The 13,629-nt window shown below is 40.7% G+C and overlaps 1 protein-coding gene across 1 annotated transcript in view; it reads left to right on the top strand.

The window, feature by feature from the left end:
• The first annotated feature begins 68 nt into the window (after positions 1–68).
• PPWD1 (peptidylprolyl isomerase domain and WD repeat containing 1) overlaps positions 69–13,629 on the top strand; it is an 18,403-nt gene continuing 4,842 nt past the window's right edge. Inside the window, exons 1-9 of the mRNA XM_015410178.1 lie at positions 69–225; positions 3,221–3,323; positions 5,114–5,214; positions 6,152–6,272; positions 7,297–7,744; positions 9,900–10,090; positions 11,068–11,257; positions 12,244–12,425; positions 13,591–13,629. Of these exons, the coding sequence (XP_015265664.1) occupies positions 69–225; positions 3,221–3,323; positions 5,114–5,214; positions 6,152–6,272; positions 7,297–7,744; positions 9,900–10,090; positions 11,068–11,257; positions 12,244–12,425; positions 13,591–13,629 (1,532 nt within the window). The remainder of the gene's footprint in view (positions 226–3,220; positions 3,324–5,113; positions 5,215–6,151; positions 6,273–7,296; positions 7,745–9,899; positions 10,091–11,067; positions 11,258–12,243; positions 12,426–13,590) is intronic.

Genomic DNA, 13,629 nt, shown 5'->3' with positions numbered 1-13,629 from the left:
GGCTGAGGCTAAGAACAGCCACGGGGGGGGGGGTCGTTGTCGTCGCAGGGAGATGACGTAAAACCAAGATGGCGTCCGTGGAATCCCAGCGGAAGAGGAGGCATGTCGAAGGCGAGGCAGCAAAAGAAAGCGACGATCATGAGGAGGAAGAAGAGAAGGAAGATGAGCAAGATCGCTGGGTGGGCCCTCTGCCTGGGGAGGCTGTGCAAGTGAAAAAGCGAAAGGGTAAGGGTGGAGGACTGTGAGGGACATCCTGTGAGGTCCTTGCTTATTGGGGAGACTGTTTTACTTTTAAACCACACTCTGGTAGATTTCTGCTGCCGCCAGGAATTAAAAATTCCAAATAGCTCTCTTGGTAGAATGACCCAGGGTCTGGGCACTTCAGAGGACTATGTGGTCCTGAGGAAGGACTATTCTAATTCCTGGGATAAGTTCAAACAAAAATTGATTTATTTAATAAAGAACAAAATAGGTTTCTGGTTATTTTGAACTGTTGCTGAAGAAAGGAACTTGTAAATATTACTGGCAAAGCTTGGTGTCACAAACAGTCTCTCAAACTCCCAAACTCCATTCTGACAGGCTTAGGCATTCTCTCTCATACATAATCTTTCTCTCTCTCATACATATATAGCCACACAGGCTAAACTGTTTGTCTTATGCAAACGGAATAGACTTAAACTCTCATAGTCACACAGACTATGCTCTCTCTCCAAACTCCACACACAGAATCTCCTCATAGACACCTCTCCTCCCACACTCTCAGTCATCAGCCAATTACATCCCATCTGTCTCCCTCTATCACTCTCCTTACATTACTGCAGTCAAACTAAACATTTAAAGAAACACACCAAAACAAGAAATCATTACACATCCCTTTGTGGAATGTTCCTGTTTATGTTTACGTGGAAATAAGCCCTTACTGAGTTCAGTGGGGCTTGTTCGCAAGCGAGCATTTACAGGATGTAGCCCTGTTATGTGCATGTTTCCTTGCAAGTAAGTCTCACAGAGTTCAGTGGGACTTACTTCTCGGTAAGGGTACATAGCATTACAGACTTAAATGTCCAGTAACAAGTATGGTGTAGTGGGTGACATGCTTCTCTGAGGATGTAGGAAGTGTGCGCAATCATTGTGTATAAACTGCTGCAGTGTTTGATTCGAGTTAAGGTTACTATTGTCTGCACACATACCAGGAAGTAAGTCCTGTTGACATTAGTCTGAGGAAACATGATTAAGATAGGGTGCAAGCTATGTATAAAATGCAGATCATTCTTTTTGTTGATAAGAGCAATAGCACTGACATTTCATTAACCATAGAGCCCTTGATCTGCCAAATCCAGATTGTAGAATTAACATATCTTGAAAGCCATTCGTATTCTAGTTTAGTCTGGACCTTAACTGCTGTGTTTCCAGGGCATTGGATACAGTTTTATTTCTTTTAGACTGTAGTGCCTTGTATACTCTTGCATGCATTATACAAATACATTGCTTAATATTTTTTGAGGCTTGAGAGCTCCTAAGCTTAAAATATGATTTCAAAGTTCACATGATTGAATGTTCCTCCAATAAATAAATAAATAAATGTCAAATTCATTTCAATGTACAGGGAATTCTTTGATGTAGGGAAGCAATCACTCAGTTGCAATCTGAAGTGCTACAGTAAAGGTATAGGCTTTGCTCTGTCAGAGAGAACTAGGTTTTGTTTGTTGTTCAGTCGCACAGTCGAGTCTGACTCTTCGCGAGGTACTAGGTACTAGTTCTGTAAGCCAACTGAGATGATTGTACAGATAGCAAAATAGATTTCAATATGCTGATATTTATATAACAAACACCATTACTATTCTAGTAATGATCCCTAAAAATCTTTATAAGAAAGTGTGTTTTAATTATTGCTGAGTTTTTTCTTGCTGAGCTGCAGAATTCTACATCTGGGTAACAAAAATGAGATGCACACATACTGGATGGGGGACACACTTCTGGGTAGCAACGTGTGTGAACAAAATTTTGGGGTATGGGTGGATTATAACCTAACTATGAGCAGTCATTGTGATGCATTGGTAAAAAAATGCTAGTGCAAGAGTGTATGAACAGAGGCATAACATCTAAATCACAAGATGTCATAGTCCTGCTGATTTCCACATTGGTCAGGCCGCACCTTGAGTACTGTGTGCGGTTCTGGAAGCCTCACTTCAAAAAGGATGTGGACAGAATGGAGCAAAGGTAGAGGAGGAGGATGAAGATGATCAGGAGCCTGGAACCAAGCCCTATGAGGAAAGACTGTGAGGGACTTGGGAGTGGTCAGTCTGGAGAAGAGGCGGTTGAGCGGGAACATGATTGCTCTCTTTAAGTTTCTGAAAGACTGTCATTTAGAGGCAGGCAAGAAGCTGTCCCTGTTGGCAGCAGAGTATAGGACTTGTAATAATGGGTCTGAATTATGCTTGGAAAGATACCAACTAGATATTAGGGTGGGTTTTTTTTGTTTTGTTTTTTGCAGTAAGGGTAGTTCAGCAGTGGAATTGAATGCCTAGGGAGGTGGTGAGCTCCCCCTCACTGACAGTCTTCAAACAGTGTCTAGACAAATATTTGTCAGGGATGCTTTGGGCTGATTTGCACTGAGCAGGGGATTGGACTAGATGGTCTAAATGGCCCCTTCCAGCTCTATGATTCTGTGATATAAACCTATAATAATATGGAGTTGGATACATTGAAATATGGGTTTTACTTCCAAATAAATAAGATTGTCATGAAAGAGAGTAAATAATCTAACATACATTTCCTTTTTTGTTTAAGGTAAGCCAGTTTGGTGTAGTGGTTAAGTGTGCAGACTCTGATCTGGGAGAACCGGGTTTGATTCCCCACACCTCCACTTGCAGCTGCTGGATGACCTTGGGCAAGCCATAGTTCTGATAAGAGCTGTTCTTGAAAAAGGGCAGTTTCTGTCAGAGCTCTCTCAGCCCCACCCACTTCACAGGGTGTCTGTTGTGGGGAGGGGAAGGGAAAGGAGTTTGTAACCCACTCTGAGACACCTTTGGGTAGTGAAGGGCAGGGTATAAATCCAATCTCCTTTTTCTTCTTCTAAGATCAAATAATCTAACATTAGGATATGAGATGTATGAATGTTGTTTATATTGACTCTTACTGCTGAAAGAGAAACTTGTCAAGTTTAGTCTATTTTAAATTGAAAAGGGTAACTTTCAAAATGTTTATCATTTTTTATTCATAGTTCTTGAATTTGAGCATGTCTACCTGGATAACCTTCCCAGTGCTTCAATGTATGAGCGTAGTTACATGCACAGAGATGTCATCACACATGTAGTATGCACTAAGTAAGTATTTTATTTTATTTGCATTGAAATACTACCTGAGGCATGTGTTTCAGGAAGTGTTTCTGCTTAGAGAATGTCACAGAAATGTGTTGCAGCTGTAGGGATGATGCCTTGCTTGTTCTCTAGGCTTTAGGACTGTTTGGAATGTTTCTGAATCACAGTACAGCTATGGGGATGATTCTTTGCTGTGCTCTGCAGCTCTAAGCTTGGGGGGGGGGGAGTCTGCACTAGCGCTTGTTGTGCTCTATCTCTGCTTCCGCCCCTCCCTCTCCCTGTTCTCCTGAGTTTTTTATTAGTGTTTTGCTTAGCCACCTTTGCGTTCTGTAAGTTCTTAATCACATTCACTTTTGAACTGTATACTGACCTTCCTCAGAAGCAAAGCGCAATGTGGACAAACTCCAATCTCTTCTGGAGCTTGCCCCTAGGGTGGGCACAAGGGGTCATCTTCTTGTTGCATTATACTTTAGAGACAATCCCAGTGGTTCTGCAATGTAGCATAATGTCAAGGATAAAACTCCACAATGGGGGATATAGATCGTGGCGACCTTATATGTGGTTGGCTGCCTAGGACAGCTGTGCCCCCAAGGGAAATCTTTGGAGAAAACACAGATGTTAAAAGATTACTAGATGGGAGGGTTCTGTCTTAGGCATGATTATATCTATGCCTACATTGCATAAAATAAAATAGGAATCCAGCAGCATGTCAATGGCTGATAAAATTTATTGCATCTTGAGCTCTGAGTCAGACCTTACTTCATCCAGCGTGAAACGGTACACTTGGTGTATGTGCTGGAGGTGAGCTCTGACTAATGGAAGTTCATATTGGGATAGTTTTGTTATTCTTCAAGGTGCCAGTGAACTCCTATTTTATTTTGCTGCGCTGGACTAACCTTGCTACCTGTCTGGAAAATATCAGCCGTGTCAATAAGCCATGTTTCTGACATTTTGGGTAGCATGCCTACTCATGAGGAATGAGGAGGACCCAAAGACCTTTACGCACCCAAGCTCTGAATGAAAGGAATGTTAAACTCTGCTGTGGACCTCAATGGCCAATATTGCTAAGAGCATGTGAAACGTTTTTCTACATAATCATTTCAGTTTTAAGAAGTACCTAAAATAAAAGAAAACCTAAACAATTTAAAAGTAGCTGATGCCATGGGTCATTTTGAAAACTTATTGGCCATTTTTTCTGCATTTACAGACGTTTTAAAAGGTTTGATAAATAACTGAGGTTTATCTTTAAAATCTACACTCTGCCTTTTAAGCCCCCAAATAATCCCAACCCAGTTGACAGCCAAATCCATAAATAATTAAAAAAACAACCCAAATATATATTAAAAAGCATTTCTTTAAAAATATTTCATATTTGCAGAATATTGTAAGGCAGTCAAACCTATGAAATTAATCTAGGAATACATATGTAATGAACATTGTTACTTGCCTTTCATCTCAGTTCTTTTAAAAGGAGCCATTCACAGAATGATGCTGTAATTCAGCAGTCATGCTCCTGTTGTGTTCCTCTGATACTCTGAGAAGGTGCTGACCCTAGAAGTAGACACTTACTCTAAGTAGCAACTGAGCTGTTGATTATCCTCCTAATGGCTACTGCTTCTGCCCTCCCCATGTCTTGTATCCTTGTGTAGAAGCTTGCTTAGCCACCCCTAAGAACCAGTAATCAGAGTCACCTGAATTTCCATTTGCAGAAGTATAGGTAAACACAGCAGTTTGGGTGCACAAAAGCATCCTCTCTAATCCAAGCCCCCCCCTTTTTTACGTGTTTGTATCTGCAGGACAGATTTTATAATAACAGCCAGCCATGATGGACATGTCAAATTCTGGAAGAAAGTAGAAGAAGGGATTGAATTTGTTAAACACTTCCGTAGCCATTTAGGTACGTTATTCTGTGTGTTGTTGCATCTTGTTTGTAGAACATATCTTTCCACTTCTGTGTCTTTTCAGTACATATGTACTACTGTACCATAAGCTACTGTACCATAGGCTTAATAAAACATTCTTTACTATAATTGTGTTTGTTGTATGCCATTAGATATTGAGAGATTCAGCTTTTGTTATGTAAAATTTTAACTGGTAAAATCTGTAATTTTGTCATTAAACTTTTTTCATAACACAATGAAAGAACTAGTGCAGCGTTGGGATCCTAACTATACCCTTAGTCAATCCAAAGCCTTTTATTGGCATATAAATAAAAAAACAGTAATCTAAGTACACACAGAGTCAAATTAAAATTGCCGAGTAACATCACAGAGTATCATCATAAAGAAAAACCTAATTCATCATAACATTTATCAGGCCATGGCACTGCAGAGAAACTTTGCTGTTATTTCAGTTATTTCTGTGTCTGTGTTATCGAGCAAGAAAAGAAGCTTAGAATCATCAGGGGATTGTTTTGTTAGGTTTGTCACTCACATTGCTTAAGACAGGAAACATGACTGGTATGTCAGTTCAAGGACAGGCTGTAAAAGGAGGGATGTGTGAGCCATTTCTATGATATGCAGCCAGGCTTCAGAGGCCTATCTTCTTCCTTCACCCCGTCGAAAAACACTCCAGAGTTGTGAGTAATGCCATGCAAGGAGCTACAGTGAAATCAGAGCACTTCAGAAGCCCTCCACGCACAGACTTTATGATCTTTGGCTCTTAGCCTTAAGCAGCAGCATCTTCAGGCGTAACACCTTAGACTGTAAAGTGGCCCCCTCCTAATGATTTATATGCAGCTACAGTTTTGCTGGATGGTTTTTGTGAAGCAAATCTAATTTTTTCTTTGGAAATAATTTCCTTTGCTCTTCTTGCTGTGGCTTTCTTTCCAATAGGTGTTATTGAGAGCATTGCGGTTAGCTCAGAAGGAGCGTTATTCTGCTCTGTTGGGGATGACAAAGCAATGAAAGTTTTTGATGTGGTGAACTTTGACATGATCAATATGCTAAAACTTGGGTGAGTCATTTTACTTTCTGACAGGCTCCTTGTAGGATTGTCAAGGGCTTTGGGGTACATTTGTGGATGAGGTCACTAGAGAAAACTTGATTAGTCAAATTATTACAATGAATTTTATATCAAATTATTGGGGTGTATTAAGATTGACTGCTCTTGCCTTGCTCTATATGTCCACGCTGAGGTGAGCCTGATATGCATACACAACAGGGTTTTTGCAGCTATTTTATGTGTTTATCCACTTCATTTAAACCTTTGCCAATGGAGACTAACTGAGGTGAGCCTGATATGCATACACAACGTTTTTTTGTGGCTATTTTATGTGTTTATCTACTTCATTTAAACCTTTGCCAATGGAGACCTTCCCCATTTTATCCTCACAGCAACCCTGTGAGGTAAGTTAGGCTGAGTGTGTGTGACTGTCCTAAGGTCATCTGTTTGGTAGTCATTAACCTGAAGGTCATGGCCTTCAGTCTGCAATACTTGGGCAAGGCTGTCAACAATAGGACGTCTTGGAAGTCATTAATTAATAGGGTTGCCATAAGTCAGAGCTGTGGTGGCTCAAGTGGTTAAGACGCTGAACTGCAGGCTGTGGAAGGTCATTAGTTCAGCAGTTCAAGACCCGAGTGTGCCGCATGACGGAGTGAGTTCCCATCTCTAGTTCCAGCTCCTGCCAACCTAGCAGTTCGAAAGCAAGAAATTGCAAGTAGATAAATAGGTACCACTTTGGTGGGAAGGTAACAGCGGTCTGTGCGCCTTGGTGTTTAGTCATGCAGGCCACATGACCACGGAAACGTCTTTGGACAGCGCTGGCTCTTCGGCTTTGAAACGGAGATGAGCACCGCAACCCTAGAGTCGGATTCGACTGGCTTTCGAGCAAGGGAACCTTTACCTAGAAGTCAGAAGCAACTTGAAGGCATATGCACAGCCTGATTTGATGCCTTGAGATAGTTCTGCCATTCTTCACCCAGCTTTTTATTATTGAATTGAATTTTTTTGTAAATTGATTATTCTGTTTCCCCCCCAGCTATTACCCAGGTCAGTGTGAATGGGTTTACTGCCCGGGAGATGCCATATCTTCTGTTGCAGCCTCTGAGAAAACTACTGGAAAAATATTCATATATGATGGACGAGGAAATAATCAGCCTCTTCATGTTTTTGATAAACTCCACACATCCTCTCTTACTCAGATACGATTGAACTCTGTCTATAAAGTAATTGTATCTTCTGACAAATCTGGAATGATTGAATACTGGACTGGACCTTCCCATGAATACAAATTTCCCAAAAATGTGAACTGGGAGTATAAAACAGACACAGACTTATATGAATTTGCTAAGTGTAAAGCGTACCCTACCAGTGTATGTTTCTCACCTGATGGTAAAAAGATGGCTACCATTGGTTCTGACAGAAAAGTCAGAATATTCAGATTCTTGACAGGAAAACTTATGAGGGTCTTCGATGAATCCTTGAGTGTAAGTTTTTAATACTTATTTCCACATTAATTACTTACAGGTGCAGATTATTACTTAAATTAGTCAGTCATTAATGTGTGTGTGTCGAAAGAGAATATATTCCATGTTAGAGTGCCAGCCGTTTAATTCAAAGAAGCTGACTTTTTTATTTATGCTCTTCAAAAACGACTGACCCACTAGTTTAATAAATATTCTGATAAAAATGGCTAGTGTTAAATTCAAAAAGAATTTTTTAAAAACCATGCTTTTGGAAGACTACTGTATGAATGTTAACTGATTAACTGTCTGTGCTCATTATTTTAAATGATATGGTTCACTTTCAGATTGGTATAATACTACCATACAGTGTGTAGGCTGGTAACAGCTTTCATTAGCTGTTTATATTTTGATTGTGTAACTCAGAGGTGTCGAACTCATTTGTTACATAAATGTCACTTTGTCGGGCCGGGCCATGTGTGCCATAAAATGTAACACAAGGTACCAGAGATATAAACTTTATCAAGATGATTTCAGATGCCGAATGGCAATAGCAGGAGTGATTGGATTAGGTGTGATATGCAGAGAGGAGATATCAGCATTGGTGTGATATACAGAGGCATGGAGATATCAGCATTGGTAATGAGATAGGAAACCTAGGTCTCAATTTGGTACAGGAGGATTCAGTCCAGGAGGATGCAAAGAATAAATGGAAATAAGTCTGAAGAACTGAGCAGACTCACAAAAGCACATACGCTACCACAGGTTTGTTAGTCTTTAAAGGTGCTACTGGATTCTTACAGTTTCTACTACTATTAGAAACCACAATATTCAAAAACTAGTGGGGGAACATTTTAACTTTCCCGGGCAGTTCTCTTACAAAGGAATTTCAAAGGGAGATTAGAAAGAGAAACTGCTGAGTTGCAACTGATCATGAAGCTCAGCCGCTTTGGCGGGAGGGCAGGGTAAAAGTCTAACAAATAAGTAAATTACCAATGCCTGCTGTTGTCTTTTGGCACCTGAAATCACTTCACTCTCCAAGATATAAGGACATTGGGACTCACATTCCAGCTGTATCTGAAGAAGTCCGCAGTGTTTCATGAAAGCTCATGCCCTGCCACAAATTGTGTTGGTCATTAAGGTGCTGCTGTACTCTTGCTCCCTTTCATCACTAACAAGGAATGCAAACTGTGCTGTTAGGTTTCTCCCCCTCCTTATCTGTTAGAAATGGAAAGGGGGATCTCTCTAAGTGCCCTGGGATGGACTCTCCCTCCCTCTCTCATATACCTGAAATAAAATGTTTTTTTATCTTAAACACAGGACCCCCCCCTCCCCCAATACCTGGAATAAAAAGTTTTTTTGGTCTTAAACACAGGACACACTCTCTCTCTTTTTCTGGTGTGCTCCCTCTATCCCTTTCTCTGAATAAAAAGTATGCTTAAACCTGGAATAAAATGTTGCTAGTCTTTTTAAAAGTCCCACAAGACACCATCCCCCCCCCCTGGCTCTATCCCTCCCCCTTCATCGTCGAAGGAGGGGGGGGAAGGAGCCCTCAGTCAATTGAGGGAAGGCTTTCTTTCTCTCCTCTGAAGCCAGAACTAAGAGAGACTGGCTAGAAGGAGCTACGATGTTAAAAGCAGGAAGCAGCACAGAATTAGCTGCTCTTGGGCTGGATTGCAGCCCTGCGCAGGCTGGATCCGGCCCACAGGCTGTATGTTTGACACCCCTGGTGTAACTTATCCCTAGATTGTCATTTCATTTGAGAAAAAGTTTAGTATAGATATTACATGTGTACATATGATTCTGCTTGTGCATAGAAACCTCCAAATTCAAGAGCTTTTTGAGCATCTAAGCAGATGTGGAGTCCCACTGCAAATATCCCTTTTAACAGTCACCCAAAGATCAATCAATAAACCTTTAATGGCATATACAACATTAAAATCAGAGACAGAAAATGACACAATCAACTAAGAATCTAAGTTAATTATAAAATAATAAAACGGAGTTTCCCAAGTTTTTCACTCTTGTCACCCAAAGGTGTAACTTAAACTGAAATCCCTGGAATTGGACTGCACCAAAACCAGTAGAAATTATTATCCCATAATATAGTTGAGGGTTTGGGTGCTGCTCTTGTTGGGCTAAATCCAGGTCAAGTTACACTCATACCTTGTTTCTGTAGATGTTTACTGAACTGCAGCAGATGAGACAACAGCTACCAGACATGGAATTTGGACGGAGAATGGCTGTGGAGCGGGAGCTAGAAAAGGTTGACGCTGTAAGGTTAATTAACATCATTTTTGATGAAACGGGACACTTTGTGCTCTATGGGACAATGCTTGGAATTAAAGTCATAAATGTAGAAACAAACAGGTAAGTCTTACGTACTCTCACTATTTTGCGATGTCTACAACTATTTTATATTGCCATGAGATTTTTTTGTTGCACTGATAATCTGTTACATGGTTTTCAAGGACTTTGTAGGCCACATTGAAGGTCCTGTATGAAAAGGCAGTGTAAACATTTTAAAAATTCACATAAATATTCAGGTGCTGTACTTCAGTTTTGTATGTGATGTTATATAAATTCGGGATTGCATCACCTGACCAGTGTTCCCTCTAAGCTGAGTTAGTGTGAGCGAGCTTAGTTTTTTAGCCTCCAGCTCATGCATCTTTGTCTTAGCTCAGGAAGGATGGCTCCAGAGCAAACTAATTTATGCAGTAGCCAAATCGCTCGCTCACAACATTAATGCCAGTAGCTCACAAAGTAGATTTTTTGCTCCCAAGACTCCACAGTTTAGAGGGAGCATTGTACCTGATTTATGTTTGCTATTTGACTTGACCTAGTGGCAGCTGATCTGCTGGTAGAGTGAGTGCCATTTTTATGACCTGTTGAAATAATTTACAATACTAGTCAAAAGAATCCTCTCTTTGTCTTTTATTAAGAACCACCTAGTGTATGACTGGCCCACTGTCACCCAGGACGCCTCCATAGCAGAATGGGGATTTCAGCTTGGGCCCTGGTTCAACTCTAACTACTACAGCATGCTGACTATGTTATTAAAGGAGTCTCATTGCTAACACAGAATGAATCTAGTCTAATGGTTCATTTATTGTCTTTTATATACGCAGAAGACTTTCCAGACTAATTGGGGCAGTCAGGAGTGTTTATTGTCTTGACAAACTTTATTGCAGGGCTCCAGGTATATGATACTATAAGTAATTGGAATGGACATAGAATTTTTTGAAATACTGCAGAGTAGTCTTGTTAGGGTTTCACGGGTAGTGGAATAGATGATGACTTCAGAATTTAGGAATTATGACTTTGAATTTTTATTTCCTCTGTTGTAGATGTGTGAGAATCCTAGGTAAACAGGAAAATATCAGGGTTATGCAGTTGGCTTTGTTCCAGGGTGTAGCAAAGAAGCACCGTGCAGCAATTACTGTAGAAATGAAGGCATCCGAAAATCCTGTTCTCCAGAATATCCAAGCAGATCCAACCATAGTATGCACATCCTTCAAAAAGAACAGATTTTATATGGTAGGGGTTATACTTAATGTCTTAATTATTTTTCCTGTATAACTTTTCTATGCTTGTTTTGACCTTTCGTACTTAGACAATTCTTGTATCATAGAACTTGGTCCCAGTTCTGACATCGGTTTTTGTACATGCCATTTTGCTTTTGTGAATGTAAGTGTCCAAGAAGCATCCTCATAATAGAAGCCCTGTATAATCACTTCTGCATTAGAATAATTTCTAGACCTTGGACCCCTCTAGACAATGTTTCTTATGAATTTAGTGGCTTCCTCATTTAGTTCCCCATCCCAGCTTATTGAGATGGAGTGAGTAGGGTTGAGGTTTTTTGCTTGTAGGTTGCCCATAGTTTTCTATAATGACATCACAGTATTCTGTTTGAATCTCTGTGTTCTTCCTAATAATTCTTAGCATTGAAGTTCTCTTTTTTGCTACCACAGCATGCTCTCCTGACCTTTTCAGGAAGTTGCTACAAGGGTCCAAAGATCTGTTTCACAGATGGGCCCTGTTATTGTCATTGGGAGGCATTGTTTCAAGACTTGGGACTGAAACAACAAAAATGGGGTTCCAAGGTCAGAGAAATGACATCACTGCTCAGCCCTTGTTAGAGCACATGTAGAATAATTTTGTTCAATTGTAGAATGTTACATTCTTCTTAAAAGGCAGAAAAAAGCCTTAAACATGATGAAATCAAGATGACACATTCTCAGTCAAGAAGTAATAATCATGTGGTGCTCAGAGAAAAGTTGAATTTAGTTGGTGGGGGAAGGAGATACACTGATAGTCTTTTGATACTTTAAAATCTTTTTCTCTTAGAATAAGACAAGAGGCAATTCGTAACCTGAAAGAAGACTAGGTAGAAAGTGAAGCAATTCAGCAAAGCATCAGGCTGGTTTGGAGGTTATAGTGTATGATCCCAGGGATACCTTCCATCTCTGTGATTCCAACTTAATAAGTGTGAGAAACAAAGATGCTACTGCCTTTTCTTTCAGTTTACTAAACGTGAACCAGAAGACACGAAGAGTGCAGATTCTGACAGAGATGTATTTAATGAGAAACCGTCCAAAGAAGAGGTTATGGCAGCCACTCAAGCCGAAGGGCCCAAAAGAGTTTCTGATAGTGCCATTGTCCACACGAGCATGGGAGATATTCATGTCAAGCTCTTCCCTGTTGAGTATGTACATGAGCCATGCCCTGCCCCATTGAGATACTTTCTCTGACTGCTTATCATCCAGAAGTGCTGCTGTACCATGCACTGTTGATGGATTTGCACTTGGTTGTTTGCTTTTGTTCTGTTCCTTTACCACCTTTTGTAATACTGCTCTTGGGCTACATCCCGACTATAATTGGAAAAGTACAGTTCACAAAAGAATGTTTGGCTTCCTTTGTGCTGCTCAGAAAGTCATTCCTGAGGGTAGAGGACCCTTTGGAATGGTGTGATTTTTCCCCTCTGCCTGTTGTACTGCTCTGCACTGCATCCTACTGTTTGCAGATCCTCCAACCCTCAGCCTCTTAGGAGGCTGCAGAATGACTAAGGAGGTGGCAAAGATTCCTTCCGCAAACTTTGCTTTTTTATTATTTATTTATTGATTGATTTAATTTTTACTCCACCCACAAGTGGGCTCAGGGCAGCTTACAACATAAAATCCACAAAACAATAAAAGCAATAAAACAGTAGATAAAACGATATTGTATATGTCAGGTGGATATACCGTAGGTACCCCAGGATGCTCCAGTACCCAAATAGTATTGTCTAGAGCAGCAGGGCATTGGGAAGGGGCCATGAACAGGGGAGGCCAGAATAGTTGAACGTCCTCAGCCAAAAGCCTGGCAGAACAGCTCTGCTTTACAGGCTCTGCAGAACTGTGATAAGTCCAGCAGGGCCCTGATCTCGAGTGGGAGCCTGTTCTACCAGGCTGGGGCAAGGGCTGAAAAAGCCCTGGCCCTAATTGAGCTTGAGCTGACGTCCCTTGTGGATTCAACCACCTAAGACCTGTCTTCCCAACTGGGTTAAGTGTTCCTCGTACACGTGCTTCCTGCATGTGAGTCTCATGCGTTGCAAAATGGGGAAGGTTCTTATAAGCTCCCCTCTTTTTACTAATGAAAATGCAATGTTGTTTGGTGGTTGGCAAAGAGGTACAGAGAATGGGCTAGTAAGCAAAGAACAATTGACCTGTTGTGGGTCATCCTGAAGTTAGGTTGTGGGTCATCCTGAAGTTAGTTCTTTAAAGAGGGTTTCTGTCTTTCACTGTAGCATTTATAAGAGAGACTAATTCAGAACACTAAACAAGTGTTAATGCACCAAGCTCTACGTTGATGCTTAAAAATTACAATTTCAGGTGCCCCAAAACAGTAGAAAACTTCTGCGTACATAGCAG

This window comes from Gekko japonicus, unplaced genomic scaffold (assembly GCF_001447785.1).
Source record: "Gekko japonicus isolate JY-2015 unplaced genomic scaffold, Gekko_japonicus_V1.1 scaffold179, whole genome shotgun sequence".
In the NCBI taxonomy this organism is placed as follows: Eukaryota; Metazoa; Chordata; class Lepidosauria; order Squamata; family Gekkonidae; genus Gekko; species Gekko japonicus.
This window is presented reverse-complemented; position numbering and strand designations above follow the sequence as displayed.